At 44.4% G+C, this 14,861-nt stretch overlaps 1 protein-coding gene across 44 annotated transcripts in view; it reads right to left on the bottom strand.

The window, feature by feature from the left end:
- Positions 1–6,803: 6,803 nt before the first annotated feature.
- The window catches only part of LDLRAD4 (low density lipoprotein receptor class A domain containing 4), a 428,527-nt gene continuing 420,469 nt past the window's right edge, over positions 6,804–14,861 (bottom strand). For all 44 annotated transcript variants that reach the window (XM_070513506.1, XM_070513504.1, XM_070513524.1 and 41 more), the window contains one exon: positions 6,804–14,362. In XM_070513506.1, coding sequence (XP_070369607.1) covers positions 13,832–14,362 — 531 coding nt within the window. In that variant the 3' untranslated portion in view covers positions 6,804–13,831. The remainder of the gene's footprint in view (positions 14,363–14,861) is intronic.

The raw sequence follows: 14,861 nt of genomic DNA, 5'->3' as shown, positions 1-14,861 counted from the left end.
GGGCATCAAAGCGTCCTGGCCTAGCTGCCGAAGTAGCACACGAGTGTTCAGATAGCACGGTGTGGGCCCCTCTGCCCCCTTGGAATTTAACAGCTGAACTAGAAAATCTGTAGAACCAGAGGTGGGTACTTGTAATTTTTCATTCTGCATATATGAACTTTGTTTGGTCTCTATTAGTCCATCTGTATGTTATGTAGTATCAGGTTAGTATTAAATGGGATTCCAAAAGAGTCTGCCTCATGTACCTGAAGGTACAATAGAGTCAAGACTTCATTCTTCTTCCTTAAAGACTTGAATGGTCTAGGTGACCCACTCCTCCCAGAATTTATCTTCAGCCGTGAGTTTTAGCCTTGATTCTTAGAAGATCTTTCTCCTGCACTTGGAGCTTGTAACTTGTATTTGAGAAATGCTGAGTCAGACCAATTGGATATATTTTTCCTTCTCTTTTTCCTTTGTGACTTCTGTGTCGAGTTGGTTCATGTCAGCCAGTCAAAACAACCATTTGATTGTCTTGCTTCTTCAGGGTGAGGCTTTGAAAATCAAGCTGTATTCTTCCCTGTGCATCAGTGACAGTCACCCACAGTAATAATCACAGATCATAATTATCTTGTGGCAATTATCTGGCTTTTTTAATAAGAATGATCTTCTTAGTAGAAAGAATGCATCTTGATTTCAGAAACCTTCAGGGCAGAATCTAACATTCTAACATTAAAACTATTCTTTATTCTGATGACTTAATTGGACAGTCAGTGTGGGGAAGTACACCAGCAGCCCCAGAGTCATCCTCAGAACACGGGACTTTTCTTCGCAGATCAGAGTGCTCGTGGAGAGTAAGGAGAGAGAGAAAGCAATTTCCACATTTTTGTTTTCTCTGGGACAACGTGGTCCATGAGAGCGGAACTCATAGGATAGTGAGAAGATGTTCTGCATGCAGCCATTCTTCCTGAAAGTGAGGATTGCATAGAACATTTCTTCCCTCTCCCTCCCTTTGTCCTCCTTTTTCTGTTTTGAACTTTGACCAATTTAAATGTTAGAAAACTCGCTTTCAAGTGAGAAAGGAAAAGGCATGCTTGCACATGAGCAGCCTCACCTTCCAGGGCGTGGCCTGCCAGTCCTCCGTCTCCATCTCTGGGGGCAGATCCACGTGGCCCTTGCTCAGTCAGAGTGGGACCGTCAAATACCTTTTACTCCATTGTGAGAATCCATAAAGGTTACTCTAAGCACGTGACATAGGAAATAAGGGCAATTCTGTATCTTCCCTTATGTCAATTAGTTGTTTTAACTCCTTAAATCTAAATTAGATTTTTTTTTTTAAAGAACTCATAGCATTTTCTCTATACACACAAATATTTCAGCTGTTACCTTCTATGTGCTTCTAAGTGCTAGAACTGACGGATTCTCTAATGATTGAAGCATATGTTTTATTGAATTTGAGTCAGTATTTTCTTTGGACAACTTTATATGGTGACTTAATTGTCACTGTCATTTTACTTCTCTAAGAACAGTGGCTACTTTGATCCTCTCTTATGCTAAGGGTGCCAAAAGCGAGATGTGTGAAGTCGTCACACACGCCCTGGCCGCCCTCAGCCGTGTCTGAGATAGAGTCACGGGCTCAGTCGCCATGGTCCTCCATCAGCATGCACTTTTTATTCCCCTAGTGAGGAAGATGCAGGATATGGTGGGTTGTAATTTGCATTTCTCACTTCTTTTGGTTGAGCAAAAAAAGACAAGTCTTAGTTTTCCCAAAAAGTTGGAAATATTATCACATTTGTCCACAAAAACCTCAACTTTTGTTGAGAAGTCTAAACCATTTAATAACTACATTATTTTGGAAGCATTTTAAATTAATAGTTTTCTGAGTCAAAAACCCCAGGCTTATAGAGAATTTTTATAGAATTTTGCCTTTAGTCTGTCACTTTAGAACGTTGAGGCCAATAATTTTCATTGAAGAAAGAAAGAGGCCCAGGAGAGCTGGGTCTGAAGTTGGGATCTCAGCCTCCAGGTGGGTATTGTTCCTCATGCCAGCCATTGAGATAAGGTCGGTCCATGCTTTGGGACTTTTGAAATTCCTTGCGTGTTTGAGCTAAAGCCTATTTATTAATGTTTCTACCCTCTCTTCTTCTGCTAGTGCCTTCCACCTTCTTTCAGCTTTTAATTTCATAATTTTTCTTTAATTCTTTTAGACTCTACCATTTGCATCTCTTTCTTTAGAGGGCTGGAAAGGGAGAGAGCGGCTGTTCTGTCTCTTACTGATGGTTACAGAAAGGAAACGTTCATTCGTGTCTTGTGCTCCAGCTTCGTTTTCCTCTCAGATTGTGTGATGGGGAAGGTTTGCTGCTGGCCAGTTCAGTGCTGGCATCTTGTGACTATCTAGGTTGACCTTGGCAATGCAGTTAGGAGCTATTTTCAAACACCTAAATCCACACTTGAGAGCAAGTAATCAAAACTTTGGTGATGAGATGTAGTCTTTATACATCTGTACATGTTTAATCTATCATATATCCAAAGAGGATTTGACCTCAGGAAATACCCCAGTGCCCTCTTGGTAAGAAAAAGTGAGTTTGTTTTTTCCTCTTGCCCCTGTGTGCAGGTCATGCTGGGGGGCATGATGTCTAGTCTGTGTTTGTGGCATACTTGGAGCCAGCTCAGGTTGGAATTTTCCGTTTACTTGGGGCCAATCATTGAAACATCTGAAGTGATCAGAAGCTGGCATTTGTGGAAAGTTTTAGCACTAAGAAGTTCAGTATATCCCTGATTAAGAACTATTAGGTTTCACCAAAGGACAGAGCTTGGCCTCTGAAGCCCATGAAAATGACCAGCCGTATACCTTGGCTCTTCATACCCGTGTGCGCAGCTCTGTGATCATGAAGTATTGTAGAGAAACCTGTGTTCTCAGTGTCAGCCTGCCAGGCCCTTTGCTCTGTGCAGGGAGACTGTCTCTTCTGGACCCAATAGGCTAAAACTTGCCGGCTGCATTTGCCTTGTGTCCCTCACCACTCGGTGTGGGCAGCATGCGTGCATGTGGAACAGCTGAACAGCAAGAGGGGGAGCAGCAGATTGCTGCCGTCGTGGCAGTGGCCCTCTGTCTGCGTGCAGAGGGTGCCTGGCTCGTAGCTTCCAGCCTCTCCGGGGCTCTACTTTAGCTGTGCTGAGTGGAGACACTGAGAGGGAAGCCACGCAGATGGTGAAAGATGTGTCAGAGTGAGCCGGAGAACACTTGCTTTCCTCTGAGGTTTAAAGAAGGTTGATGGGAAGGTGAAAGGCTGAGTGCTTGTGGGTAGTATTCCAGAAGGCAGCAAGGCGCCCATGTCAGCAAAGAGAAACGAGGAACATGGCCTGGGCTCTGGATGCAAAAAGGCAGAGGTGCCTAAGTGCAGAGCCCGGCCCCTCGAGCCTGAGGCCCATCCCAGGTCTACTTCAGGCCTAACCTGGGAAGTGGAGGGGAGCTGATGACAGTGCTCAGGGCAACGTTAGCTACCCCCCAACCCCTTCACGGAAGGAAAGCCAGAGAAGGGAAAAAATGGGTGGGAGAGGTGACAAGCAGGGAAATTTTTTTTTTTTTTTTAACTATTTTCCCTTTGGATTTTCACATTTTATTACTGAGGCCATAAGACTCGTCCTCCCCCACAGTGTGGTTCATTAGCCAAAAATACCTGTATCGCTCTAGAATGATGGGGAAAGAAACAGACGTCGTTTACTTAAAACCTGTGGGGAGGAGGTGTCATCTGTCCCTGGCGTTGACTGCTCCCCGATGTGGTCTGATTGCTGGAGCACCATGTCAGTGCTGTGTCCTTCGCTGGCACGACCCTGCAGCAGCTGGTGCAGACAGCATTCCAGGGCAGAGTGCTGTGTACAAATCTGTAGTAATTGGGCAAAATGTTTTTAAAATTAAATCTGGAAGATGAAAGTCACAGTAGTCGCAGCTCCCTTTGTTGAGGGCCCTGCGTGGCGAGCACACTCTCTCCCTCAGTGTTCCCATCTGTGTTCCTGCTGTACAGGTGACACTGAGAGACAACCACTCAGGCCTGTAGGCTCGAAAGCCTGTGCTGCCCTTTAAGGTAAGTCGGGAATCTCAGAGACACGGGGCAAAGGCCAAATCACCTGAGTCCCAGGCCAAAGTCGGGAGTGACAGACGGAGCCACCACTTAGGCAGCAGCTCAGGTTGGAGAAGAGGTGAGGGGTGGGGTCGCCTGCCGGCCGCCACGGGAGAGAAGGATGCGTGCGCTTTGGCTTCAGAGCTTGCGTCCTTTGTTGGCTAGTGCGGGTTGTAACACATTTTGTGCTTACAGATGCCTGGTGACAGTAGCGACAGTACAACTCTAGGAATGCAAATAGCTTTGTAAACAGGTCAAGTTACACAGAAGCTACTATATACAACTGTTTGTAAATATACATAAATGCTTACTGGGGAGGCTGTTTGAAAGTCTGCACTTTAGTCACAACCATGCTATGTTCAAATGATTAAAACTGTAGCTTTTGCACTTCTAATTTTTTTAAAAAGTGAGAGTGTAAAGTGGGTGAATGAGGTTTGCATTATTAGGGCAAAAGCCAAAGTCTAGACAGAAACATGGCATTAAAACAAAGAACTTTGCAAATGCAAAGTTTTTACTTTATGGCTGCTGTTTCAAAATGTGCATTTTAATTACAATCCATTTACAGCATAATGAAAGAAATCTAATTATGATGTTCTGAGTAACAGACTCATTATAAGCTGTTGTATGCAAGTATCATCACAGAGAGTCAGAAATACAGTCTTTTGTTCCAGCGCTCACTGTATGGGATCTCTGGAAGATTCTGGAGCAACTTTGAAGCCTGCCCTGCGTTTCTGAATGTTCCCCTGAGGGTGCAGGGAGACGGCATTGATGCGGGCGATTCCTAGTTGATGAGCTTAGCAGGTGGCAGCTCTGCTCTTTCACAAACAAGCTGGTTGACAGAAAAAGTTGGTCAAAGAAAGCCAGAGGCTGGAGGGTTTGGGGTGCAGAGCGGCCTGTTTCGGCAGCACTGCAGTGCAGCGCAGGATTGCTGCAGCCCCAGGCTGGGGCGTAAGGAGGCCCGGGCAGAATCGGGGACCGTTGTCGAGGAGAGAGGTGCTAGGCTCCTTTTCTTACCGGGACTGAGCATAAGCCCATCTGGGAAAACAGTGGGTCCAGAGCTCGGCGTCCCTCTGCCTGGCTCTCCTGGCTGACAGTGCCTGGCACTTTCCAGGATGCTCTTGAGTGTGGTGTGCACTTTTGCAGAGGCGTGGGAGCGCCACTCTGATGCTTTTTGGCCACCATCATTTCAGCTCCAGCTGGGATGGACAGTTCCTGTGTGCATCAGCAGCTTCCAGGCATTGGTTGTCTGTGTTTTTCTGCCTCAGGGCTTCTGAAGTCTTCAGAGCTTGCTCAGTCCACAGTCAGAGCGGCTCTGGGAAGATAATCCCAAAGGTCAACGCTCAACAGTGGAGATGGGTATCCCTGCCTCTGTCCTTTAAAGGTGCAGCCTGTGTGGTTTCTGAGCCCCTTTTGCTTAGAGTGGAAACCATTGCGAGCAATTCACTGTCTCCTCTCCTCCCTCCCTCATTCACCTGCTTCCACCTCTGGGAACAGCTCCCAGATAAGCTACCTGCATCTGGATCCTTGACTCCGCCTTTACTTCCAGGGGACCCCACACCAGCAGCTACCAGATGACACTTGGTATAGACTCCTGGCAGAGGGGGAGGGAGGGGTGCTGTTGCTCTGTTGGGACAAGCTGACCCTAGGGTTTCCTGAATCTGATCATCAGGTAGGAATCTCAAGCCTTGAGTCCCCTGTTGGTTTCTGTGCAGAACTTTCTCTGTGATTTCAATTTACACTAGTCTTAGCTTTACTCAGGGATAGCCAGTTTGGAGAATATTCTTTAATATTTCTCTGCTGAATATGAGATTAGAGTCTTTATTCCTGAGCATGGTGTGGTTTATCAGTGACTATTTGCTGTTTTAAAGGAAAGACATCCTTTTCTTATAGCTGTTTTACTCCTTATAGCTTTCTAATCCCCTTCCCAAAATAATCTTAAAGAAATTAATTCAGAATTTAAAATGGCTGTTATAATTATAGTTTTGGTCCCATACAATTATTTAAATGGTATTTTTAAGATTTCAGTTTCTAATTTCCAAAGTTGATTACTAACATATAGAAAATGCAAAAATAGATTGTATTTCCTGCAACCAAGCTAAACTTACTCTAGTAGTTTGGTAGATTGCCTAAGGTTGTGTACCTACACAATCCTGTCCTCTGTGAACCCACATGCTTATTTAGAGCTTAGAGATGGCATTATTCTAATCTCTCAGTGAAGGAAGTTGAGTCCTTTTGCTATGTTATCATGTACTGAAAACTTCCGGTCCGAGGGCCTTGCCTCTGAGGGCCTCTGTCTGATGCTGAATCGCCTGTTAGAAATCTTGGTCATGTTTTGGCTGAGTCAGCTTCGGTTCTTCTGTGACAGCCACCCAGAAACTTAAAGAGGATAACAGACTCCTCCGGCGCCTCTGCTCAGGTGAGGCAGTCTTCAGGGCTGCTCCCGGGCTGAGGGCTGAGGCCGGCCCTGTGTGTTCTCTGTGGGATGCAGAGTGGAGAAAAGATGTATGATAGGATCTGACCAAGAGTTGTTTATAGCAGAATGTAATGATTTTTGAAAAATCAGAGTGAATAAAAGCTGAATGGAAAGGTTAGTTAGGGAAACAAAAGAACCATTTCTTTGAGATGAATTTTAAAACCTGCAGTTTTTTTCCCACATACGTGCTTTGTTTTTGAAAGGGTTAAAAAAAAACACACACACACCAGGAGACACATGTCTATCACTGATTATTTTTAATGATTTTTATGCTATGGTTTGACCACAGCATTAAGAACAAGCAGAAAAAGCTGATTTCATCACTAACAAACAGCACTTAGAGCGACATCTTCCTTTAAAAGTATTGCAGTTAGGACCGTAGGTCTAAGCACTACACCACCATTGCTCAGTAAGAGAGGCAGGTGCACAACAGTTGGAAACCTTTTCTGTATATAACTGGGAATTATGTTGAAAAGTAAGCACAAATGCCTGTTAAAAAAAGACAAATGACTTGTGACTATTGTAGCTCATATAAACAACTATTGAAAAGTTCAAATACAGTTGTACTGTAGTAGGCTGCTTTATAATAAAATTTAGATGAACTAATGCTGTGAATAGTATTGTACATATTTTAAAACAGCTCTAAACTAGACAAGTATACAATCAGAAAATGTGATTTTTGAAAGCCATAAAATGAAAAGTAGCAATATACCAACAAAGCACATTAAAATGAACCAGTATCATTAACAGTAAAGTCTAAGCCTCAATTAGTTCTATAGAAAGGAAGCAATGGTGTGGTAACAAATTTTAGTATCTCTGAGTCTAGAACATTCTCTGATGACCCTCATGCTCAATAGTTCTCCCAAGAGATTGAACCTGGAGGGGTGGGAGTGTTGTTTCTGACAGTAAGGAGCCTTGGTTCTTAATGCTGAGTCTCGAGGGAGCCCCTGCAGTGGACAGCGCAGCAGCCAGTGCGGGCGGGGCGGGACAGAGAACACAAAAGATAATTATCTTTTCATGGCCCTTTCAAAACAGATGATAAAAGAAGGGCTGACTTTTAGTTAATTCAGCATTAAGAGTTGCACTGTAGAGGTGTTTTCAGTTTAAGGATAATGGTAATTTGTTTTCTGGAGGATAAGGGTATGATTCTGTTGCGATTTTCAAAATCAGAACACACCACAAAGCAATAAAAAACATGAAATCTATTAGAATATCCTCTGGTGACAGAATAAACTGGAAATATGGATCGGGCAAACTTTCACTGATTGAGGCCCACACCCGTGATTCAACAGCGGTCTTAGTGAACACATTGTTTTGGGTTTTCTTTTTTAATATTAGAATATTTGAAGATAAATGCAGAAGTCAGAATCAGACACTAAAAACTGAGCTGGAAACAGATGAGTAAGAGAGGTGTGACATGATGTGCAATTAAAGACGTAATCCTTAAGTGACAGCAAAACCTAGTTTTTTGGGGGGTCGAGATCACTGAGACACCAAGAGGAACGGATGTAAGATTCTCCCCTTGACTGATAGCCAGTTCTCTGCTAATTGTAACCCATAACGAAACGTCTTTTCTAAGAATGGAGTCTCGGTGGGTGCGTTCTTCCTGAGGTATTCTCTCCCTGGAAACTACTGTTAGTTCATTGGCGCCACAGCTTCCATTTGTCAAAGAAAAAGGGACCCAGATGGTCATAAACGAGTCTGTTCATGATGCAGATGGTCACGAACAGAGGCCTCTGCTGCGGGCCGATTCACTTACTCGGACATAATTTTTGCAATTTTAACAAAATGTTTACTTTTCACTGGGCGCTGACTTCATTATTCTACAATGAGATAATGTCTTTTCATAAAGCAATTTGAAAACTCAACATTTTTTTCTGACTATAACACTGATCCAACTGAGCAGTCCTAAACAGATTAAAATAAGAAGCATCTAGTGGCAACCAAAAAGCTGTGGGATTTTTTAAACTACTTTTTAAAAATGTTTTCACAGCAAAGATGTAACTCTCAATTGCTATACAGACGCTGGTCATAAACTGTGGCTTGCTTGTTCAGACTTCTTTGCTTTGTGTTATAATATTGATATTTAATAGGAAAATAAACTACATAGACTTTTATCTGTATGCATCCATTTGCAAATTTCCTTACAAAAGAGGACAGAGCACATAGGCATTCACAAATTCTATGCCATTTCTGTTAAAATTGGTATCTATACATTATACTACAGTATTAACAATTTTTTGTTCTACCCATTGGGTAGGATATGTGCATTATATATTCAAGTTATATACAGCACCTTACAAATAAAAACATAAGAGAAGACAGATAACTGAAAAAGCACCATTGTAAGTGAGGCACAACAAAGGTGGGGGCACAGAGTGTGGCAGTGGGGGGACTTGGTGCCTCTATCTGCTGAAAGAATATGCGACACCTTGGTTGCTTAACTACTACTGACATGCAGAACTCTTTGAAATGATACGGCTCTATGTGATATGTGTGTAAAGTGTGTGATAATCTCTCTATAGCTTTACCCCCACCACATTGCACATAAACAAGCACGGAAACCACATGTGAGGAAGGAAAGAAAAGGATGAGAGGGAGACAGCACTTTCTTAGCCAGGCATTCCTACTCACACACACTGGCTTTCTAAGGCAGCCAACCTGGAAAGCAGCAGCAGCAGCAGCAGCAGCGAGCAACTGACGATCTAACCCTGGTAGTAAATTATAAACTTGAACCATGGAAGAGATGCAGCACTTTGGGTATTAAAATAGCTTAAGCTGAAATCTTGATTCCTAGAAAATGTAGGATATTGCACGGCAGGAGAGTACTTTCCTCTGATCCCTAGATGGGTTCTGGCAGCTGGCCACAGGGCCTTGTTGGAATACATGAGTTAAGTGAGCCACGAAGCTGCTGAGACCAACATTTGTGGTCTGAGGTGACAGCCAAACTCCTTAATCTGTGACTCTGGGGTGCCCCTGGTAGAGACAGTGCTCCTCACACTAAGGAGGGGAGACTTGCCAACTTGTCACCCAATTGTGTTATTTTATCTAAATTTGCCACGGCCGTGGGAATCTAGGTGAACGTAAGCAGAATGGGAGCCTGCATCCCTGCTCTTCAGCTAAGACTGGGGATGGGACACTGGTAGGGAGAGAGGAGGTGGGCTTGGGGGATTATGTCACCAACTAAGGCTCGGTGCCAAGCACTGGTGTATTTCTAGTTTTAGTTACATAGACAAAATCAAAAAGTTAACAAAAACCAAGTATTCTTGCTAGCTTCTTTTCCTTCATACGTTGCTGAGCTTTGACAATTTTAAGAAAAAAAAAATGAATGGCATATCAGTTAATAGCAGTTAATGTTGCCCTTCCAAGTAGCAAATGTGAAGGAGTGAGCACCAGCACAGCAAACACAAGAGGTGAGGCGCTGACCAGCGGAACTGCAGGGGTGAGCAGCCTCACAGCTCCGCTGCATTGCGGCTCAGGAAGACGCAGGAGCCTCCAGTGGCCAACAGCATGCTTTTCAGGGGCGGGGCAGGGCCCAGTGAGTCTCTGTGCTAAGGACCAGCATCTGAAGGGCACCACACCAGGACTCTTCCTAAAGACTTCCTAGCGGGAAGAGCAATTGGATGGAAGATGCAGGATCACCCATCAGGATGCAACTACCAGTTCTGAGAGGAAGGCAGGGGTTTGAATGGACTCTTCTAGATCAGAAGTTTCTAAAAGTGCTTGCCTTATGAGTGCTTCTCATTCCCATGAAACTAAAAGTGAAGAAGATCAACTGGAGATATTTAGAAACTCTCATCTGTGTACCACATTTCTATGCCAGTGTTAGAAGGCCTCCCAGTTTACTACTGGCCTGTATTTGCTCCCATAAGTTTGAGCTAAAATTAGTGGATTTTAGTCCTCATGACAAATCTTTGTAAATTTCAAATATTCTCCTCTGCCATCTTGAAATGTCTTGTGCATTATGTGTCCATGTGTATATGTGGTGGACGGATAGAGGCTATACTTGTCAAGCTTTCTTAATACTAAGTTTTGGTCAGAGATAGAAAGAAAAGATGAACTTTTGAAATGTGTAATTTGTTTAGCAAAATCTCCTTTGTACTAAGGACTGCTTCAGTGTCTGAAGAAACTAACTTTCTGAAAAAGCAAACAGATGCCTGCAGACTGTTCCTATAAAGGGGACTCAGTATGCCTTGGATTTCACACTCCTGGAAGGTCCTGGAACAATGGACAAAAGTCACAATAGGATGCCCAGGAGTATCAGTTCCCACCAACTATTCTTTCAAACAATGCAATCCTTTACCACTACTGAAATAATAAACCTATCATCGATGGCCTAAATCACTGGTTTCTAAAATGGACCCTCAGGTTCCATAAGCATATAATGGCTTTTTGAACATTAGGCTCCACGGTACAAGTTGCATCTTCACAGTCATTCCTCTTTCTTTCCACGCCAGGCCAGCATGGGACACAGTATGAATAGGGTAACTACAACCTTCAAAAGACCTACTGATCTAAATCAGCCTTTCTCTGCGTTGAAGGGGAACTGACTATCAATTCAATTTATGACCTTGGCTGGATAAACTAATTCATTACAAAGGCCGAGCCTCAAAGACCATTCAAGTCATGGTTTGATATGTCTGTGTCTTTAAACAACTATTTAACCTAAAGGGCAATTCTCTAGGGTGGCTGAATGGAAGAACCTCTCTTTTGAAGGAAGATTAAAGTTAGCTGAATTAAATAATTATTTTGCCAGTACTGTGAACATCTGCAAATGTCCATATACTTGCAAAGTGACTAAGGAACGTACAAGTTTCTGACCACAGCTATTCTTGCAGCAGGTAGAAAAGTAAGGACTACTGTAAAGCCATTTTGAGCTGGAGTCATAGGATGGGTTCACACACTACCAAAACTGCAGGCAAGATTTGGAATGATGACACCAGTAGCTAACCTCATTTTGCGTCTGAGGGGACACTGACCACCAGTGGGGTCCTGACTGGGACAAGCGCTTCCTAATCTTCACCTGACAAGGTGAGGTGAGGCTTCACACCCTGGAGATTCCCAGCTTCCCTCAAGCACAGGCTTGTGATCTAGGTGACCAGCTACCTGTCAGGAGGCTCGAGGGTGGTGGGAAAGGAAATCTCTGGTCCCGAGTCGAGGCGCCCAGGGCTCGGCCCAGTCTCGGAATTCCCACTGCGACCCTCAGCGTACACACTTCCAAACAGGTCTGAAATATGGGTGACAACTGTCGCCCACATTTTTTCTCTCTCCTTTTGAGAGTTTGACTATTTCTGTGGATGTTACTATGTGAAATGGATGAATCTAATGGAGATTCCGATCCTCAAAACAAAAACCAGCAACCTACTGACCAAGAAAAGCAGCAGAAAGCAGCAGAGGACAGTGGACAGGATTTGTAGTTCAGAATGGTCTCTCCAGCTCTCAGCCAACAGCACAAAGTCACCCACAGAGAAACCGCCTCGGAGACCCACAGACAGGAACACATTCGGCATTAACCGCGGAGACCAGAGTCCCTGAGTCATCACTCCAGTCCACTCTGGCACGCAGAGGCCGAAGGGACCTCACTGCACACAACAGGCCGGTGCTACCCTGTTAAGATAGGCCTGCCATGGGTGGTACTGGTCGAACTTGCTGCTGCTGCTGCTACTTATAAAGGCCAGATGCTTGCTTCTGCAGAAGAAAGTTATTTTACATAAGAATGAATGTTGGTATATATCAGGAATATTAAGACTAACAATATTTAAAATTAGTTTCCTAGTTGCATTTTAACTGCATGTTGTGCTTTTTATCCTGTGCTCCCTGCACTGAGTTATAACTGACCGTCAGTTCTGGCCACCATCACAAAGGCTGAGTGGACTCCCGCAGCAGTTTGGGCGAGTGCTGAGGACTGCCTTCCTCCAAGAACACCGTGCCAGCGCTAGTCAAGCTCAGGGGCTTGTTATGCTCAGCAACTTCGTCTCCTTCAATTCCAGGGCCTTCCTATGTGTGAAGTAACCCACTGCCGGTGCCACTCACACACCTGGGCGGGCGGGCTGCACGGGGAACGACTGCTGAGAGCCGCCCGTGCGCTGACCAGCCGTCCAGACCGAACTGCACTATCTGGGGAAGGAGAGACAGTGAGGATGCACTGAGCAGTCACATATTTCAACAGGATTCAAAATAACCACCGTGCATGTTAAACAATTTATTGCATAAAATAATGTATGCATCTAGGTATATTTCATGCTACAGTGAAAAAACCTAAATTACTGAAGAAACTGCACTGCTGGAGGAAGAGGGCAGTACTGCATGATACTGGATACATAAATGCATGTGTTGGGTTCATTTTTAGTAAAGTATGCAGCCTAAGACTAGCAGAGTGACTCAACAAGTCAGAAAGGCTGAAATTTAGTCTTTCCTCTCTTCCATCCAAAAGCCTCCCAGTGCTTCAGTGATGCACCGACATTTGACTCTCGCAACGCCGATGACTCTCCTGATTTACATAAGTAAGCATATGTTAGGTTACACCCCCAAACACCTTTTCTCGCATGATTGTGGACAACACTCCGGGATATTCCTTGGGCCTGATAATCCACAGGTGAGAAGACAACATACAGAACTTCACATAAAACAGTTCCCTCATATATATTTTAAACATTAAGATAGTGCAACTTTTAAAAACACATCGTCACAACACAAATTAACTCCTTGCATTCATCTAACTTCTCCACTTTATACCTTGGCACACAAAACAGGAAATGTGAATCATATTTTTAAAACAAAATAAAAGTTCCACACCTTGGGAGAAAAAGCAAACTGGCCACTTCTTCCCCATGATAATATATAATAACGGTTCCTTCTTTATTCAGTTAATTATAAAACGGGCCATTCTGGCCTCTTTCTCTTCAAAGTCTCCTTTCACAATTAAATAAATCAAATACCTCTGTGGGTTTTATTTCATGGTATCTTCAAATCCCTTTCTCTGTGTTCCCCTGCCCACCCTTTGCCAAAACCACCCCCCGTCCCAAGGCCTGCTCCCAAAAAAACACTGTTTGCGGTCAGACCAAACGGAAGTTTGTATTATTTCAGTCTAGTTTGCATGCAATTCCCTTGAAAGGAATCAGAAACAAAGATCACGTTTGCACATTTGGTTTTACTTAGTTGTAGCATGTAAAACTGAACAATGTTGTGCTCGGGAGCGGAGGGGCAGGGCAGCCCTTCTCCCTCCTCAGTTTCTTTCTCCTCAACTCGAACACACGTCGGAGGGTCAGACGAGGTTCCCAGGCTTCCTGTCTTTGCCCTGGATGGGCACCACTGTGCTCCCCGGGCTGTCCTGCTGAAACGGCAGTCTGCTCCCTCTGTGTGCGTTGCTGTGCTGGTGATGGAAGAAAGAGGCGCCTGGGTAGTGGCCCATCACCTCACTGTATGTGGGCGGTGGCCCCTCCATCCTCCCGTTACTGCTACAGGTGCTGGCACTTATGCCCGAATTGCTGCTGGGCGGGCATGGGCCCCCATTGTACACAGAAATGTCTATCAAATCGCTGTCAAATATGGTTCGGTTGGGTGGGGCCCTCACAGATTCTCGGTTGAGTTCCATCTGCTGTTCGGGGTCCCGGAGCTGCAGGGTACAGGGCCCCTGGTAAGGAGGTGGCTCCTCCCCGTCTGACAGGGAGATGGTAGGAGGAAGGTCAATTTCATGCTGCACGTAGGGGTAAGTGGGCTGGAAGCGGCTGAACCGATCCCTCTGGATAAAGGATGGGGCAGTAAACCTGTCCCTGGATCGCGGGGCATACATGATCTGCAAGGAAAAGAAGGAAGGCTTGAAGACATTCTTGGCACGATAATAACCATGAACATGATGGTATCAAGGAAATTCATGCTTGGTCTGTGTTCTCACTCATCTGAAAAATTTTTCCCAGACAAAACAGGAAAAGGCTATTCTGGTAAAGAAATGTAGTTTTCTTATTCCTCATGACTTACACCACTCATCTTGCCAAACTAGGGTTTATCCAGGATGGTTCAACAATGGAGAATTATGGTTAACTGAAAATCTGGGTTTCATAGAAGTTAGTGCATATGCTATGTATACAATTTCCACCAGTTCAAATAGAATACAACAATAATTCCTAGAGTGCAGTAAATAGTAACTAGTGGAGGGGCATTGTGCAGGCAGGACTCTGGTCCTGTCTACCACGTGACCTGGTCCAGACCTCCGCTCCACCAGAAAGTAAGAGGACTGGCCTGCCTGCCTACTTTCTCAGATCCCTTCCAGATCTCACAACCATGACTCAGAAAAG

The sequence above is a fragment of the Equus asinus genome, chromosome 7, assembly GCF_041296235.1.
Source record: "Equus asinus isolate D_3611 breed Donkey chromosome 7, EquAss-T2T_v2, whole genome shotgun sequence".
Taxonomy (NCBI): domain Eukaryota; kingdom Metazoa; phylum Chordata; class Mammalia; order Perissodactyla; family Equidae; genus Equus; species Equus asinus.
Note: the sequence above shows the minus strand (reverse complement) of the source record. Positions and strands in the feature narration are given on the sequence as shown.